Source organism: Phoca vitulina, unplaced genomic scaffold (genome assembly GCF_004348235.1).
Source record: "Phoca vitulina isolate PV1807 unplaced genomic scaffold, GSC_HSeal_1.0 scaffold13, whole genome shotgun sequence".
Taxonomy (NCBI): Eukaryota; Metazoa; Chordata; class Mammalia; order Carnivora; family Phocidae; genus Phoca; species Phoca vitulina.
The window spans coordinates 31,934,199-31,953,626 of NW_022589716.1; the positions used below are offsets into that span (position 1 = coordinate 31,934,199).

A 19,428-nucleotide genomic window follows, 5' to 3' on the forward strand; every position below is an offset into this window, starting at 1 on the left:
GCTTCACAGAAGCTCTAAGTGGCCCATCTTGGTGGCCAACTCAATAACTGATCCCTGCATTGTCTCTTTCCTTCCCTGGTGACTATTCCTTTTCCTGACACCTTACCTGTGGGCTGGCATTCCCAAACAGACAACCTGAACACAACCCCTTGACTTAGGCTCTGCTTTCAGGGTTCAAATTTTGGCTTCTCTATTTTTTAACTATGTCTTCTTGAGCCGGTTACCTAACATCTCTGCAAAAATCCTCTACAAATAATTGGAGGGAGAATTAACTGCAATTAGACATATAAAACATCTAACCTGTAATAGCCTGCAGTTCTAAAGGAAATTTCATCTACTCTTACATATCTGAGGACAGTCCTGAATAAAAGAGAGGGATTAAATGACACAGCTTAGCAGCCCCGTATCATCTTTATGGAAGAAATATTAGTTTTAAAACATTTAATTTATACCCCACCTGTTTCTGTCAATGGTAGTAAGGATAATACCACCTTATACCTAAATAGCACTTTAGTATAAATGCCTCAGTACTCATTGCCTGTCAAAGGTTTTATCTAGGGTAAAAAAAAAAAATTGGACTGTAATCCTACTAAAATGTGAGAAGGCTCATATTTGAATTGTAATTATGTCTGATATAGATATACTTATTTTTAGAACAGTTCAGACCAAATATAATCAAGGGTCTTTTGCCCACAGTGGGTTCAGATTTGGTATACATTCTCTAACTTGACCTATATACTAATATTTACCATGAAATTATTCTCTGGCCTTGTTTTGCATTTGGACCTTTTTCCACACCTCCCAAGTTGCCATAAAGGTACATCAAAATGACAAGTGGCAAATACTTATCTTATGCCAAAGGACCACTGATATTTATATCAAGATTTCCGTTGCTCCACATTGAGGCTTCTGCATTTCCCTTCCCCCAAATCATGTGTTTGCAGCACTGTTGGACCCAGTAGGCCTTGTCCTTCTGCTTTGTATAGACCTTGGAATTTTGCACAATATTTTGGATAATTGACTTGCCAAATAGTTGTTCTTGTCTATTTTTGAAACAGCCCCACCAGAATGGGAACAAAAAATCCAAAATACATACCTGTCTATCTATGACAGTTTGTTTTGGGAATGCAAAGCTAGTGGAAAGCCAAATCCTTGGTACACCTGGTTAAAGAATGGTGAACGCCTCAATCCAGAGGTAAGTATCTATGTTGATATTAAAAGTTCACCTATTCTCCTAGGGAAATTTTGTTACTACTACCAACAACAAATGTTTATGGAATGCTTAGTAGGTGTTAGGATATGTAGTATACTCTTCATATATACTAATTTATATAATACTTAAATAAACTCAAAGTAGCTATTAATATTATCCCCATTTTTCAAATGAGAAAAAATAAGGATAGAGAAGACAACTTGCATAAGGTCACACACTAGTCTGCGATAGATACACATTCACATATCATCAGCATCATCATCATCATCATCATCGTCATCATAATTAACATCCGCCGAACTCTTGTATGCTCCAGGTCCTGTGTAAATATTTTTCCATGCGTTATCTTATTGTATCCTCATGACAATTTTATAAGGAAGATGCTCACATTATTTCTTCTATAGATGATGAAAATTGGTTTCAGAGAGGTTAAGTCACTTGTCCAAAGTCACACAGTAGATAGTGAATGTTAGAATTTATATTCTAAACGTAGTCTGATTCCAGGATCCAAGCTCTTAAACATTATCTAGTATCTTGCTTTTCTGAAAACTAATGACTCTAAACCCATAGGAAGTGGAGAATTGAGGCAGTTATCCACATTTTTCAGTCTAAATTATACTTTTGTTCTACAGTATACTGAAAATGAGACAGATTTTTTTTCATCAAATCATCCAAATAATTGTGTTAATTCTCCCTTTTACTTTGCACTTGTAGGCACAGCTAGGGACACAAGGAACATCTGGTGTTTAGAAGCTGAATATAATGCTGTTCTTTGTTTTGGTTTTAGTGGAATTTTCTTCCTGAATACCTTTTGCATAGAGCATTTTCTGTTTCCTCCAGCCTACTTTTATTATCTTTAAAGGATGGTAATAAGTATATTGAAATATTTTTTAAAATTATATTTGCTCTATTAAACTATTTCATTATGTGCACTCAAAATTGTATTTCTATATTCCAAATGGGACTCTGTAACAGATTTTGGCCGTTTAAGCATACTATGGCAGGCTGCAGAAAAGAATTTAGCTTCTCCAACTTATGACTCAATTAGAACATTATCAAGTCATCACATTTCAAGTCTTTTGGAGACCTTAGGATGGAAAGCCAAAGGAATTTCAACCATTATATTCATGTCTAACGTTATTATTAACCATATTTTCTGGAATAATCGGAATGGTACAATCTTCCAAATTATTTTATATACCATATAACAGAACAGTAATATACACTCTATGCAGACAATGCCAATTTTCAAAGAAATGAGATAACATAAAATATACTAACCATTAAAATTATATGAAGGATGTTTCTTTTTTTAACTTCAAAAAGCTGCTCAGAATCTTGCAGGATATTAAGTTTCATCTTCATAAACATCAGTTCTCATACACCAAAATATCCCATCTTGTAGATAAGCACAAATGTTTAATAATGTATTCTGGTTAAGAAAATGCCTACATTAACATACTAGCACTTTTACATGATTTTTCTTTTATTAGGAAAGAATTCAAATAGAAAATGGGACACTTATCATAACTATGCTGAATGTGTCAGATTCTGGTGTCTACCAGTGTGCTGCAGAAAACAAATATCAGATAATTTATGCAAATGCAGAATTGAGAGTATTAGGTAAGTCATTCATTTATAACCAAAAAATTCAAAATGACATTTTAGCAAGCTATGATTATACATAATATGAATTCAATTTTTTCTGTAAATTAGAGATTGCTTTACCTTGAAATAATGGGAAATGTCTAAATTAACTTAAAAAAAATGTGGGGTGGTAATTATTATTCTACTTGAGCAGTACATTAGGGCTTCCAGAGAAGCCCACTGTTGGGTGCATCCAAACCAGAAAAAGTCTCCTCCAAAGCTGATCCTAGCACATGATGTTTTGAGTACAATTCAAAATTATCCATTAGAAATGTTTTCATCTGGGGCACCTGGGTGGCTCAGCTGGTTAAGTGTCTGCCTTCGGCTCGGCTCATGATCCTGGGGTCCTGGGATCCAGCCCGACGTCGGGCTCCCTGCTTGCAGGGAGTCTGCTTCTCCCTTTCCTCCCTGCTCATGCTCTCTCTCTCTCTCTCTCTTAAGTTTAAAAAAAAAAAAAAGAGTTTTCATCTGCCAATTAAAAAAAAATCTCAATTTATAATGTTTAAGCAGGTATTTATTTTCTCTTAACAAGAAGTTCAGGGGTGGTAGCTGAGCCATGGGACTGTGATTGATGATGTTATTCTTTATACTTTCCCCTCATGCTTATAGCCTTGAGGGGATGACTGCTATAGCTACAGAAATAAAGTCCCTACTTAAGGGAGAAGGGGAAGGTAGGGACAAAAGTGACCAAATCTATCCCTCTCATTAGAAAATGCAAAATTGCCTTGCGTCCTTACAGTAAAATCCTTTTATGCCAATGGCTAGAACTTTGCCACAATGCCACCCAGACCTGAAGGAAAGCTGGGCAGATAAGTCCCTATAGTGAAAGGAGTGATAGAAGCAGTTTGAGAATGATAATCTCAGTGGTGTCTGTTACAATAAATAACCCATTAGTGTCTTTTATCACAAAGTTTTCTTCATAGTAGGAATAAAGGAGATAAAAGAGAGGAAAGATCAAGCAAAGAGACAAAATTTCATGAGCTTATGGACAATGGCCATTGATTTGTTTGTTTATTCTTTGAATCACTACTACTATGTATTGAACATTTATGTGTACTAAGCACTAAAAATATGATTATCAATACTTAAGTGATCTTTACTTTCAGAGAACCTATAGTTTCACCGAGAAAAGAAAGCTAAATTTAAAGATATGGTTATTATGGTCAATAATTGAGTAATTGTTGTCAGACTTCATGGCAAGTTGAATATAACCCTAAATTGAGGATGTTCTCTTTAAGCTGAGATTCAAAACGAAAGCATGCACAGGTCAGTGGAAGGGCAAAGAAACAATACTTGAAATGCCCAGAAACAAAAGAGTATGGCATATCTGAGAGAATTTCAGCTCAATTAGACTTTAGACTAGGAATGGGGATTGGATACATGGGTTCCCACATTCATGAAGCTGGAAAGACTCAGATGCATCCAGTCAGTCTAATAATTTCTCACTCTCATGAACTTATATTTGTTCAACATCTATTGAGTGGGGACAAAGTTGAAACTGACAAAGACTTTTTTTTTTTTTTTTTTTAATTTCTGCTCAGCCTGCCTGCTTCTACAGAAGACAGAGTATTTCCATTTTGCTGGTTAAAGGCTTGTCTGAAGAAATCTGACATAGTAATAGAGTATTCCTGACTTAATTCAATGCTATCTTACATTTCACATTTAGGATCATTACCTTAACTGGAATAGATTTGGTGATTTCCCTAATCAGGGTTCAAATCCCTTCTGTCTCTTATGGAACCATCTTCACCCTCTTTATTTTAAACACTGTTAAGAATGTGACTCTTTGTAATTGGCTTCTTCCCCCAATCCAACTGGCTTTTGTTAATCCCAATGACTTGCACCAAAACAAAAATAAATTACATTTATTGAGCACATACTTGGTGCCAGGCAGTCTGCTATACTTCTTCACAGATGTTATCTCATTTAATCTCCACAGTAAAATTCTGAGGTGGTATCTATTGTCATCTTCATTTTTCAAATGAAAATAGAACTCCAAAATGCCAAGTTGGTAACTGGCCCCAGAACAGCCTGAGCAAAATAGCTTGAAAAAGAGCTCTGGGTACAAATATTAAATTTAGTCTCATATACCACATCATCACATTACCACATGTTAATTAAGTGAGAAACTTAACAATTTTGTTTTTAATTTTGTTCTTAGCCTCAGCTCCTGATTTCTCTAAAAATCCCATTAAAAAAAATTCAGTTGTTCAAGTTGGTGGGGATATTACTATCGAATGCAAGCCAAATGCTTTTCCTAGGGCAACTATCTCCTGGAAAAGAGGAATGGAGAGCCTGAAACAAAGCAAAAGGTAAATAAATCTCTTTTTTGTTATAGTTTGAACTATTTTGTAGTACAGTATCTTCCAAATCTAAGTCTTCTAAAATTCTCTCCCTTATCCCTTAACTACGTTAAGGGATATCCAGTTAAGTCCCTTAACTTACGACTGGGTACTCACAGATACCAAACATTTCCACATGATAGCAAAAACTAAAGAATCTTATAAACTTAAGACCTGTTTGTATAATTTTGCTGCAATATATTTCGTGCATGCACTTATAATATATTTTTAAAAACCCTTTAAGACCTTTTTCTATATTCAACTTGAAGATTTTTCCTGACCCAGCCTGCTGAGAAATCAGTGAGAAGAGCATTACACAAAAGAGAGAGACACTTATACTCACACACCTGGTGTTGTGGTTTTTAAATAGTCACACAGGTGTTCACCCCATGACAAAATGAATTCACCACATGAAAAAAATGTAGAGAGGTTCCTGTAGAGAAAGAAGAGAGGTTTCCTTCTATTCTGGATGTGATTGAGAAATCCTGGATCAGCACTGGCATGTTTTCTAGGAGAGTTTAGATAGAGCAAAACAGGTGTTTTCCTCTACTTGGAATACATTTCATTGAGTTGTAGTATAGAACCTTGTACACCCAGAGATAACTAGTCGGTAGTTGAGCTCTACTGTAATGACCCGTGTGTGTTACTGTGTGATCAGATGTGCAATGGAATGAGCCATTGTGCTGAAGATGTGAAAATGTTTCAATGAGCACTTTGTAGGCCTCATTCGTATCATTAACTCACATGCATACCTGATCAGGCAGGTAACATAAATGAACAAGACAGGCCAGGTAAAAGAAAGGACAGCTCAAGTGTGATGAGACATGGCAGTCTGCCAGTCTTATGAGACAAGGCTGTGATGGCCTGGAGAGTGAGTTCTACACCAAAACTAGATAGTCACTCCAAATCCAGGCAGACATTGTTTTGTGGGAGGGTAGAACTTCAGACAGGGTTGTAGAACTTCCAACATTTCAAGAAAAACTAGAAATTTGGGTGTTGGCATTGAATCTTCTGAGCCAATAAAAATGCCCAAAGGCTGGAATGCAGGGACACCATCTTGTTATTTCTGATCTAGGACTGCTTTTGTGGTCAAGGGAGAGAGAAAAGGAGGTTAAAACAGACAAATAGTGCTGATTGTATAGAGTGCTATCAGGGTTATATCTAGTGCCATGAAGAGCCTCTCCTGACATGACAAGATATACAAGAGAAAGACCTTTCTTGGGCACTCTCTTTCCTTACTGTCTTCTGTCTCCAGTGAGCCCTATAGCCTTACACTGAAGCTTTTCCCTGGACAGGGATTTTTGTCAAATGTATCTGTACATGCCCTGTGCCTTTGGCATAGAACCCGAACTCAATAAATATCCGTGGAATGAATGACTGTGTCAAAAAAAGGCGAATATGTAAGGTGTCACCAGCTTTAGAGAAAAGCTCTTCCAGAGGAGATACCTTGAGACAGAAGAACAGAAGCTTCAAAGCTAAGGAGAAAAGACAGATGAAGGGAAATCTGTTGTCCTGGTCCTGACTGGGCTTCTTCCTCTGTGTAGACAGCCTAGGAGATCATTGCAAGTATTCTCAACAGCTTTGGACATGGGATTCCTTTTAAATGTTTCCTCTTTGATTCCTGAAATCTAATTGAGGCTTGAAGACACTGCTGTAGAACTGGAAAACTCAAGAGACACCATTGTATCAAACACAGTGGTCTGTACTGAGAGTTGAGATAAATTGATTACTTCGTTTCCTAAAGTGACTCAAAGTCTTCACCTAAGTAGCAGGAATGACTGATGTTTACTGTCTATAACCTTTAAAGACTCAAACACAGTGTATGTGGGGAGGAGAAAGAGAAGGAAGAGGATTTGAATAAAATAAGAAAATGAGAGGAAAAAAATTGAGAGTATGAGGGGAACTGCTTTTAAAATGGCTTTTCAGGTTTATGTTTTATTTTGCCCCATGTAGAATGAATTTGGGATCTTTTTTAGCCTCTGAAGAGTTACTAATAGCATATCAGATTCAGCACTGTCTCACTGTAATTAAAGGAGTGATCTGTGCGATTTCTATTCACAGATGCTTCTTCTGTAATTCTGTTCTCTCACTGTGATAAGACTTCATTACAGGTTTCAACAAAAGAAAATAAACAAACAAACAAAATTATCTCCTGAACACGTGTCTTAAAAAAAATGGAAAAAAAAAAGTTAAGCCCTGAAGTACATGGTAATTACAGACATATATCTCTGCCAGTTATAGATTACCTTAAGCAGTAATTTGCAAAGGTCACACAGCCAGTTCTGTGAGACTTCGTGTCTCTGCGTGATTTCTATCCTGTCCCCTTTTCTATTGCCTTCTGACCTGACTGGTTCCATTAAGTGCGTGGTTTCATGCTGGTTACCGGGAAATGGAGCACCTATGCTTCTGTTTGTGTTGACTTAATGGCTTTTCTGTCTTCTAATCATGGGGATTTCCAAAGTTGAAGGTAAAAATTAGAGTTGTGATTAAAAAGAAAAGAAGAGAGGAAGGGAGGAAAGAAGGAAGGAATTTTATAGAGCCAGATCCTAAACTCAAAGACAGAACACTGAGTGCCAATATACATTTTTAAATGCCACACCAGCCTGTTTATTTCCCTTAAATAGAAAGATAAATATAATTCCTACCCTCTCATACCTCTGTTAAAGCATGACACAGTTGTATACATAGAAAGATTTAAAGCGTCATATATGGAAAACAATTTAAATATTTACAATGATTCCAAGTAGGAATAGTTTTTAGTTCTTAACCTTGGAAATGCACATGTGGGAAAATGCACATTTTTACTTTCTGTTATAAAACTTCTATATGGTCCTGTCTACTTTGAAATTTGATTGTCACTAACTCTTGCTTCCAATAAAGTGTAACTACCTAGAGATGGTTGAAAGGACTCTAAAGAAGCCTATTCAAAGTAATCTTACCATATTACCTACTTATAAAAAAAATAGTGGCAATATATATATTTTGACAATTTCCTCCACTCTTACATGAATTGAGACAGCATACGTCACCTAGGTAGTAAATGATAAAGCTTGGACTCTATGCCAAGTTGCCCATCTCTATTGCTAGATCTTTTCCACTCAACGATAATGGAGAACATACTTGATTCTCTTTTTTTTTTTTTTTTCGAAGGGCTGTTTTCACATGATTTAACCTAATTTCATGTATTGGTAATTGAGATCAAACAACAATTCTGAGATTAATTTAACATGTTTCTTATTGGCCTGTGTGCCACAATTGAAGTCTTGACTATTTTATGGTTTCTGTCTTTCATAAGTGCCTGTATTCATGGAAGGCTGTCCAAGCAGAGGAGTTTTCCTACAACTAAAAATAGGTAGATAACATTACAGAGTCCAAAGGCTGCCTGGTTTCCTGCTGGGAATGTATGGTCTTATGACATCTACCTCATTCTTTTTGGAGCTGCAAGTCATTTAGCAATAGCACCTAAATTGAATAGTAGCAAAGGTATGTTCCTATGGGCAAAAATGGGGGTGTATTGCAAAGAGCCCTGCCTTGGAAATTAGAAAACAGGGATTTTGATTCCAGTTCTATCACTGATGAGTGGCCTGAACTTGGATAAAACCACCAGCATACTCTCAGTTTTTTGGGTGTTTTTTGTTTTTTTCTTTTGAGGTAGCTGTTTTCTGGATTTATTTAAACACTATCCCCATGCAGTGACTGCCAGAATAGAGATTATATATTAGAAATCAATGCAAAACATTAGTGTGCCAGGTTAAAATTGCAGCTACTATCACAGTTATAATTTTATATATATTTCACTGATTTCGTCAGGTGACCAAGTGATTGAGCCAGACATGATGATTGCTGTAAATTATCAAAACAGCCAAAATGATCTGATTGGATGGATTCAGATGTTAGAGAGCCCCAGCAGCCGGACCGTAGCAAGACCGTAGTGAGCACCACTCTCCTTCACCATGATAGGCCCAGCACCCAGCTCCAACCTGGGACATAACAGACATTCAATAAATATTTTCTGTGTTGCGAAATCAATGAAAGTTAAAATCTACTTTGCTTTGTTTGTATCTACCTGACTTAAGACATTTTGCAGTTAAACCAAAAACTTACTTAATAATTAATAGGCCCATGATGCGCTCATTCATTCTATAAATATTTAATGAACACCTACTACGTTCCAAATACTATACTAGGTGTTGTGAGTAAAATGTTAAGCTAGTCAAAAACGTGACACCTACTATCCTTTCGTAAGAAAGTGTTTTTCTTTGCAGTTATTGGGAGTCAGAAGATCTGGGTTTAAGTCCCAACGCTATTTCTCACGTAGTTAACTTCTAGCAAGTCCTTTAGCTTCAGTAGTCCTCAGTTAAATCACTTGAAAAATGGAGAAAATAGTACCTGTCTCTCCCATTTGGTTGTATGAGACTCAAAAGACAGCATGTGTGGAAAGACTGGGAGATCTGTAGACTCTCCTGTCGTTGGCTGCCTTTATTGCTGTGATCCTAATCTTTATGTAAATCCCAGTTTAACAGTCTTACCTCTACCAGCCAGGGTAAAAACCATGAGCTTGACCACAGAAAGTCAAGATGAATACAGATTAAGTTTATCTCTGGAAGGCATTCTGGGCAATTGAGGGAATCAATTCCGCATCTGCTAAGTTTGATTAATCACTTTTTTTTTTTCTTTGTGGCTCCACTTAGCAAGTGAACTGACAGAAACCAAAGGCCTAGATTTATCTCCTTGTGCTCAGTGACTGCTGGCTGCCTGTTCAGGGATCACCTCCTGAATTTAATAGTAAATGCCAATCTGCTGGACAGACAGCTCCAAGTTGTCCTCTGATGAGCAGCATTAAATACAATGCCTAAATCACCTGATATTTGGTCAGAGTGCACAAACAATGTCTGAGCAATAAAAATAAGAGATAGGGTGTTTTTCCTATTATTGAAAGATAGCTGAATTAATAAGTTAATCCACCACATTTCTTCCTCATTTATCGGAAAAAGAAAAGATCCACCACATCTCTCTCTCACGTCCTAAGATAAAATAAAATAAAGCAAAACAAAGTAAAATAAAATCCAGTTATATATCAGACTCATTAATAATGAAAAGATTCATTTTAAGCACCTTCTTTATGTCAAGCAGTATATCAGATAATTTATATATCTCCAAGTTAAAGGATACTTCTTTTCATATGCAGATACATTTCTGAGGAACACCGTTGTCACACAGTTAAATAGGGTTATGTTTCTACCACTTTCACCTTAGTAATCTCAAAGAGGTAAATACAAAGATACTTTGAAATTCACTGAATATCAAACTGAAAAGTAGAAGTTCTGTCCCTTGGCAGCTGGTCTCAGAACATGATCATATTTCCTCAATTTGATATAAGAGGACTGCTAAACTCCCTAGAACCAATTCTATTACCCCTACCCACTTGGGGTTGCAGAGAGAAAGGGGGGTGCAGAGTTACAAACAGACCTTCTCAAATCCATGAATCTTGTGTGCTTTATCCCTTAATAATGATCCTATTAAACTGTGTGGCCCTGGGCCCTTGGCACAACGCATGTACCTTATGGGAACATATGAACCCCTTAAGTAACATGGAATCTAGTAGTGGTGCTTATTCAATATTTTTGCCTTTGAGCCCAAAATTTAGCAGGCCCACTTCCATTTGCATGGCACTCCAACACCTTGAGACCTCCCTCCTAAACACAATAGTCAGTTGTGAGAAGGGGCTAGGGGGAGTTGAAATATGGCAGTGAATCAGTGGAGAGAGGAAGAAGAGATAAGAGAGAAGGAAGCAAAGACAAAGAAGGATGAAAGAAAGGAACAGGGCATTCTCTGTGCCAAGAAAAAATTGATGGTTACTGAGCAAGTCATTTGACCTTTATTCTCTTCATGAGTAAAAATGTACCCTTGGGAGGACCTTTTGAAATTCCTTAGCAGAGTCACACAGAAGATGAACAGAATAAAAATTAGTTTGTCTTTGTTCCACTCTTTGCTAAACGAGCTATACAAAGTGGTTCCTTTGGTTACATAGCCCATTGCCCAACACTTTGCTCCAATTCCACTTTCTCCTTGGAGCCTTTTCACGACCAGGGCATCAGCTAATGGGGGTCCATCTGCCTGAATGTAAGGGAGCCAGTTATATGATGTCCCCTTCCTGTTTGACCCTTCTCTATGTATCTTTCACTATCTGCTTTCTAAATCACCACAGTTCCTTTTTCTTTTACCTTTACCCCCAAGTGCTAAACCTTAATAAAACATCCCCTCCACACATGTCTATTCAATGCAACTTTAACCACAATGTAGCAACCGGCAAGCAAATTTCTCTCTCTTCCTCCCCTTTGCAGAGCTTCCTAATGGTACAAGCAAATAAACCTAATTTTATTTTGTATCACCAACTACTTAATGTAATAGTGCTTAGTACATCAGGTAGCATGAGTATCAAATAGGCAAATGAACCATATGTTCCCATGTTTAAGGAAGAATGACAGTCTGCATAATGCCAGGCTTATTACAATCTCCCTTCTGTGCTGCCTCTTTGTAATAAAATTTTAAATTGTTCATACTCAACTCCTGAGAGCCTTGTTAAGGTGAGCCTTTCCAAGGGAATACATGCTGAAGATGTCAAGAGCCATTTGATACTCTTGCCTCTGTCACGCAAAGATTTAACAAGCTAAAATCCTGTGTGCTCCTGTCAGTCTTGCCCTCATTTTTCCCTCTTGCCATCCAATCCTCCATTCTTTATCCCCACTGGCCTCCACGGGTCTGGAGCACTGACCCTGTAGCACAATGCATGCAAAGCCACCTGCCTGCCATGGTCGGAAAAAGGCTCCGGTTCATTAAAGATGTAAAGCCTGCCTTTAAACTCAGCCTGCCCAGCTGGGTGTGAGCTCTTTTACACCACTGCCTTGGGTTAGACTGTTATTGCTGTAGTTCCCTATTTAAAGTGTTTTAATGATGGGTAGTAACATCCTGTAGCTTTAAACCAAGGGCAAATATGACAAAGTGAAGAAGTTCCACAAATAAATGGCATCTAATATTCTGGCACTTACTGTATCTTAAAATGAGAAATACATAAGCTTTGTTGTGGAGTTGCTGTGAATTTGTAGTCTATATCAGTAGGCTTCAAATTTGATCGTGCATAAGATCCTTGTGAAAAATGCAGATCCCAGAGTCATGTCCAAGATTTTCAGTCAGTAGGTAGGAAGCAGGGCTGAGGAATCTGCTTTTTAAATATAAGTTCACGCCCTCTGCTCTCAAGAGAAGCCGAGACTTTTGAATACCCCTTAGAGAAACACTAGTTTGATGCAAACATGTTACTTGAAAAATAGAAAATTCATTTTATTTCCATTCCCCCCAGAACTTTGCTTCCTATATTAAATGCTTGATTCTTCATCTTATCTCACTGACGAGGAGATATAAGTCCTCAGTTCAGTTACTTTTTGAAAATATGAATACAATTGGCCTTGGAATGATATCTACTTACTTTAGTGTTTGCTTCTAATTTCTGAGTGACATTTATATCTTCCAAAGTTTACATAAATATTCAACAGCAATAATTTTATAGACAGAAAAGGTCAGTTATTAGTGCAATTTATACAAATGACCTTTTGTTCTTAGTTTGACTTTTGAGGAGAGATCTGATTACTTGATTTGCTTAAAGTACAATGCTCCTTACTTAGAAAGAAACTGTTTGTTCTCCAGGTATGTGTTACACCTTCACCTCCTAACAGACGCTGATGGGCATATGGAAAATTAACCAATAGAAATAAATGGGAAGGATAGAATTGCTGTCTTATAGAAATTATGATCCAGTTGAAGAAATAAAATCCTAACCAACTGTGTGACAGTCAGTCTTGTTAATATCTTCACAATGAAGTCAGGCTTGTCAGAACAGTGTTTTAATCACTGGCTATTATTTACCATTTTCCTTTATCTTTTTTTCTTTTTTTCCCACTGTAGAATTGTGTTTGGGGTCGACGGGGATGTTTTTGCTTTTGTTTTGCTTCCAAATGAAATTTATGCTAGAGCCCATTTCATAAAACAGGCTAAAACTGAACCAACCTGGCTAAGGTCCTGGAGGGAAAACCAGAGCCCCTCGCCACGCCCCGCCCACTTCCCTGGCAGCCCCGAGCTGGCTTCCCCCCCACAGCCCGTGGTGCGCCCTCAGAAGCGCCTTAGATTTCCTGAGAGCACAGTCCGAGAAGTGCTGATTTGGAGTGACAAATCTGCTTCTCAAGTGTGACTTGTCAAACTCTTCATTTATTTATAAGCACAGTTGCAAACCAATTTGACAGGCCTTGCGAAAAAATTCTGGGTTTATAAATTTGAATGTGCTCCGAGTTTCGCGGGGGAAGCAGACAGGTCAACAGCTCCAGGGCAGCGGGGTATGTGTCACCACAGACAGAAGATGGTGACGACTGACTCGGCTTACAGGAGTTCAGAAAGGCTTCAGCAGGTTGGACGTAACCGAGCTGGCACTTGAAGGGTAGGTAGGAAGTTTTCCTAGAAAACAAAGGTGGGAAGACCTGGTTTTTTTATGTGGCTATCTTACTGCATAGTGTCCTACGTGATGCCAGTTGAAAGGTTTGGATAGGCACTTACCTTCCTCAGTGCAGGATATGATTCCTCTAAGTACACACACAAATCATTTTGTGAGCCATCCAACGGTTGACTCTGACGGCTTAGGGATGCTTAGAGACACATAATTATACCTATTTTTTTTTTTTCGTTCTATCTCAGATTAAATTAACTAATACAGTGAGAAATCTGTCCTTCTCATTGTTGACCCTGAATCTCATCAAATAATAAGAATAATAGTAATAGTAATAATATTAACTTATAGTACCAGTGTTAAGATGTTAGATACATCATTTCATTTACTTTTTACAAGATGCCTATGAGGGGGGTATTACTTATTGGTATTTTTAGATGGTTAATACGGAGGCTTAGCAAAGTTAAACATCACATCTACAGTCACACAGCTAGTGAGTAATAGAAATGCATTCAGTTCCGGGAGGCTCTGCCTCCAAAGCTCTGTGTAATCTTAAACACCACAATGTAGGCTTTCAGTTTAGTTTTCCGATGTCGTATGGTGTCCATCTGTGAAGCTAAAAGCAGACCATCATGCCATACACATTATTTGTTCATTATTTTTTTCAGTTTAAACTACAGCTCTTACAAAAACAGGGATATATACAGTCAAATTCTATTTTTACATCAATAAAAGGTATAGTATAAGTCTATATGTTGTCATAGCACTGATAGATGGAGTCTTAACTCACACCAACAAAATAAAATCAGTCCTCTTAGTGGCTTAGTTTCCTACAGCTACAATATTCAAATGACTGATTGGATTTTTAATGTAACATACAATATAATTTTTGGTGACATATAGACATCGATATACAAATTCAATAAATAAGGATAAACTCCCTAAGCTCTATGAAGGACTTGATCTAGGTATGAAATTATGTATTATAATTAAGAAGAAGAATAATTAGAGTTAGCAGACAAGGAGTCACATCCAAGTTGGTATCCCATTCTCAGCCACATTTGTAAGCTTACTTCTGTAGACTCTGAAGAAGATACTAATTCAATAGCCAATGGGGATCCAGAATTGGAAACTCCACTCACATCTACCACCAAAACCACATTCAAGATGGCAGGAGAAAGTATTTCCCAGATACACCATGTTCTGAAAAAACCAAAGGACAGAGGTAGAATGAAAAGGGCTAATAATCCTAAATGTTCCAACCCAACTCCCTCACCCCCCCCTTTTTTTTTTTTTTAATACCTGAGGGAAACCAAGGACTTCAGGGATAAAGTTACTAGTTTAAGGTCACAGGACTGTATTTGAATCTTGTCTGTCTATCTCAAAGTATGCTGCAGGTATAACTTCACATTTGCAAACTTTCAAAGTCTCAAGGAGATCACACAATAGGCTGATCATCATAAATGTAATTGAAGTGTAGCCAAAAGTCCTACAATGTTTGAACTTCTCCATTCCTTTCTGCACAGCTCTCTCTCCCATTGTGTTTTCAATTGGTTCTCCTGTAGTTATTTTAGGAGCCTACTTTTTTAAAAAAAAAATGTCTTTTTAAGTCCTGTGTTACAAACTTTTTTGGTCCTTTGTCAACTTTATAATTTCCCCTTTTTTTTTTTATTTGCTTGGGTTGTAAGGCATGTTAGCATATGAATCTGTATTAATTCCCTTTTGTGTTTTCTCAGGCATCCCAAAATACTGCAGCAAATGGAGACACTTTTCTTTATCTTTCCTTCCCTTCTTCTACTGAACAGCTAAATACTCCTCTTAGGCCTCTTACACTGGATTAATTTAGCTAAGCTTTCCATCTGATGCTGTTTTGTTAATGTTAAATCACATTTCCTTAACATTTCATGGGCATCAGCCTAGCAGCGCACACTGGCATGCCATCGGAATAAAGACACATCATGACACCAAATAATTATGTTATTTAGCAACTGCTCTTATCTGCCATCTCCTAATTTGTGTCACAATTCAGTCAGCCAGAATCTGTGTTTGTGTTGTGTGTCAGCTACTACAAAGCTGGTGCTTAAATTATTTGGGTTTATTAAACAAGGAGTCACATTTTGATGATCTAAGGTCTGAATATTTGATGCTTGGTTTCTGCTTTGGAGTTTAGGACAGTTGAACCAAGGACTTAACTTTGAAACACTGGCTGTTCACACTGGTTAATTACACATTAGGCATAAAATACAACCGCCAAAAGCAGAAATTAAAAAAAAAAAAATTAGACACTGGCATCGGTGATGTTTTTATTTCCATGTGAATTAAAAGGTGTTTGAGCCCATTTTAATCTGCAGGTAGGACTTCTATACAATCCTTGGCGAGTTAAACCCTTTCAGTTAGTTGTGTAATGACCCTCAAATCATGTTTGATTAATCAGTTCTAGGGATTAGTTATTTAATGTGTTTAAAATAGATGTTCCTCTCATTTGTAAAAGGGGCAGCAGAAAGACATCCCTGCATGCCTGCTTTCCCCTAGGCACCGAAAGAAATGTGCTTTCTGACAAAACATAGCAAAACTGAATTTATTTGTGCTGCCGATTGGTGATGCCCCTTCATGTAGCTTTTCATTTTTTACTTTTCCTGCCTTACCCACCTCCCATTGCACATATAAATTTAAACACACCGTGCTTAATGTAACTCAGTTCAAGAGACCAAAGAAACATTATTATTTGTCTGGAGCTAGGACAGAGGCTAAGAAAATACTCCAGATATAATTGCTGCATTTTCTGTACATCAGTTAATTAGGAACGCCCTCTCCACCCCCAACAGGATCCCTATCAACATAATAACTTTAAAAGATTTCATGATGGCCTTTGTTAACACTTTAGTTTCATGATTGGAATTGTACAAAAGAATGAGTAAGGTTTGCTCTACATACTCAAGTCTTACCCTTGGTAAGACTGATTTGACTGTATCTCTTCAGTTCTTGTGCTACTTTATACGGTGTCAGCAAACTAACAGAAAGTCAATTAGCCAAATAAGCAGTTTGCTTATACCCATGCCTGGCATTTATTTTTAGGCAAAGAGGTTATTTGTCTTAAGTGACTTTATGTTGGTTTGCTGAATTTACTGATAATATTAATAAATGTACCTGTAGACCTACAAAGAAAAGGCTAAGGATTTCAGAGTAAATATAGTCAGAAAGCATATTTACTAAGTACCAATGAATTGTAGATATCCTTAGAGAATACTAAGAAATCAAGAGTGATAGTTACCATTTTGGGGGCTCTCATTATCCTTAGGCTTATGCTCGATATTTTTAATAGATGTTAAAATTTAATTCCCAAACAAACCAGTGTTGTTATTATTACCATTATCCCCATTTACATGTAAATTTTACAAGGAAATCAAGCAAGTGCTTCCAATATACCACAGCCAAAAAGGGGGAGCCAGAACACAAAAAAAAGCAAGCTGACTTTAGAGTCCATTGTCTTATAACTCCTATATCACTTGCCTCAAAAAACTTAGCTTTACAGTCTATTTAGAGAATGAAAACTTGTCTAAAAAGAAAATTATGATGAAGGCACTAAGGCAATACAGTGAAGCAAAGATAGTCTTTTCAGCAAATGATGCTGAAACAATTGAACAGCCACAAGCAAAAAAAAATTTTTTAAATGAATCTAAACATAGACCTTACACCCTTCCCCAAAATTAATTCAAAATGGATCATATACCTAAATGTAGAACACAAAACTATAAAACTCCCAGAAGATAAGGAAATAGGAGAAAACCTAGATGACCTTTGGTATGGCCATGACTTTTCAGATACAGCAAAGGCAGACCCATGGAAGAAACACATAATAAGCTGGACTTCATTAAAATTAAAGGAAAAAAAAAAAACTGCACTGTGAGACACAATACCCACAGAATGAGAAGTCAAGCCACAGACTAGGAGAAAATATCTGCAAAATATATATCTGATGAAGAACTGTTATCTAAAATATACAAACGATGATTAAAACTCAGGGATAAGAAAACAACCCCAATAAAAAAATGGGTCAAAGACTTTAAGGGACACCTCACCAAACAAGATATAGAGATGGCGCACATGTATTTGAAGATTCTCCACATCGTATTTCATCAGGAAAATGCAAATTAAAATGAGATGCTGCTACGTGCGTATTAGAATGGCCAAAATCTGGAATACTAACACCAAATGCTGGCTAGGATGTGGAGCAACAGGAACTCTTTTTCATTGTTAATGGGAATGCAAAATAGTATAGCCACTTTAGAAAACAGTTTGGAGGTTTCTTACAGTACTTAGCATACTTTTCCCATACAATCCAAGTATCACATTCATTAATATCTTCCCAAAGGACTTGAAACTTATGTCTATACAAAAACCTGCACACTATCACTTATAGTATCTTAATTAATAATTGCAAAAACTTGGAAACAAATAAGATATTCTTCAGTAAGTAAATGAATAAAAAATTGGGGTTCATCCAGACAGTGGAATATTATTCAGTGCTAAAAAGAAATGAGATGTCAAGCCATGAAAAGAAATGGAGGAATTTTAAATGCATATTACTAAGTGAAAGAAGCCTATCTGAAAGATTACATACTGTGTGATTGCATTATATGACATTCTGGAAAAGACAAAACTATGGAAACGGGAAAAAGATGAGTGGTTGCCAGGGGTTAGAAGAGGGAAGAATAAATAGGTGGAGCACAGAGGAATTTTAGGTCAGTGAAAATGCTTTGTGTGATACTATAATGATGGATACATGTCATTATATATTTTTCCAAACCCCAAGAATGTACAACACCAAAGGTGAATCTTAAGGTAAATTATGGACTCTGGATGATGATGATGATTATGATGTGCCAATATAGATTCCTCAGTTGTAACAAATGTACCACCAGTGGGAATGTTGATAATGTGAGAAGCTATGCATGTATGGGGGTATATGGGAAATCTGTACCTTTCTTTCAATTTTACTATAAAGCTAAAACTGCTCTAAAAAATCTTAAAAAAAAAAAAAAAGAAAATTCAAAACACAAGGTAGCATAATAATTCAGATAATGATTCAATAGAAAAAGGACTGACTCAGGATCAGAAGTCCTGCATCCTGGCTGTGGTTAAGTAAAGTATTAAACCTCCTTGTGTATCCGTTTATTGATATGCAGAAAATTACTAATCTTTAATATTTGGAGAAAGAGGAAGAGAAAGTACTGCAGTGTGGTTGAGAAGCTGCATGTTTTAGCCAGGTTCCCTGGGAACAGCTTAGAGTGAGGCAGGTACATACAGACAACAATGCAGGATCATATTTTATTGCACTGGCAATGGACTCATTTTAAGAACAGAAACATGCAATGGTAGTTTGGCATCAGTCAGCCACATAGACTATCTCCAGACAGAAACTATGTGGGAACAGTCTTTGGAAGGAAAGAAAAAGGGACTTATATGCTGGCTGCCATTTTATGATGGGGCTGTATTTGGACTTTTGACAGCCAATGGTACTCAGAGAACCTGAAGGAATGCCTGAGGTGGGTCTTTAACAGTGGGAATCCAGAGTAGGCTTGGGAAGATGGATGGGATTCAGATAAGCAGAATGGAGGGCAAATCCTCTGCTAGGTATTTGGGAAAAGCCTTTATCCGGGTTTTCATCTGGCAAGTCTGTGAAGATATACTCTTAAGAAAAATGAATCACAGACCTGTACCTCTGAAACAAATAA

The 19,428-nt window shown here is 37.0% G+C and overlaps 1 protein-coding gene across 1 annotated transcript in view; it reads left to right on the plus strand.

Moving 5' to 3' along the window:
- CNTN6 (contactin 6) overlaps positions 1-19,428 on the plus strand; it is a 292,595-nt gene that overhangs the window by 216,177 nt on the left and 56,990 nt on the right. Inside the window, 3 exon segments of the mRNA XM_032411799.1 lie at positions 1,059-1,195; positions 2,707-2,836; positions 5,022-5,172. Of these exon segments, the coding sequence (XP_032267690.1) occupies positions 1,059-1,195; positions 2,707-2,836; positions 5,022-5,172 (418 nt within the window).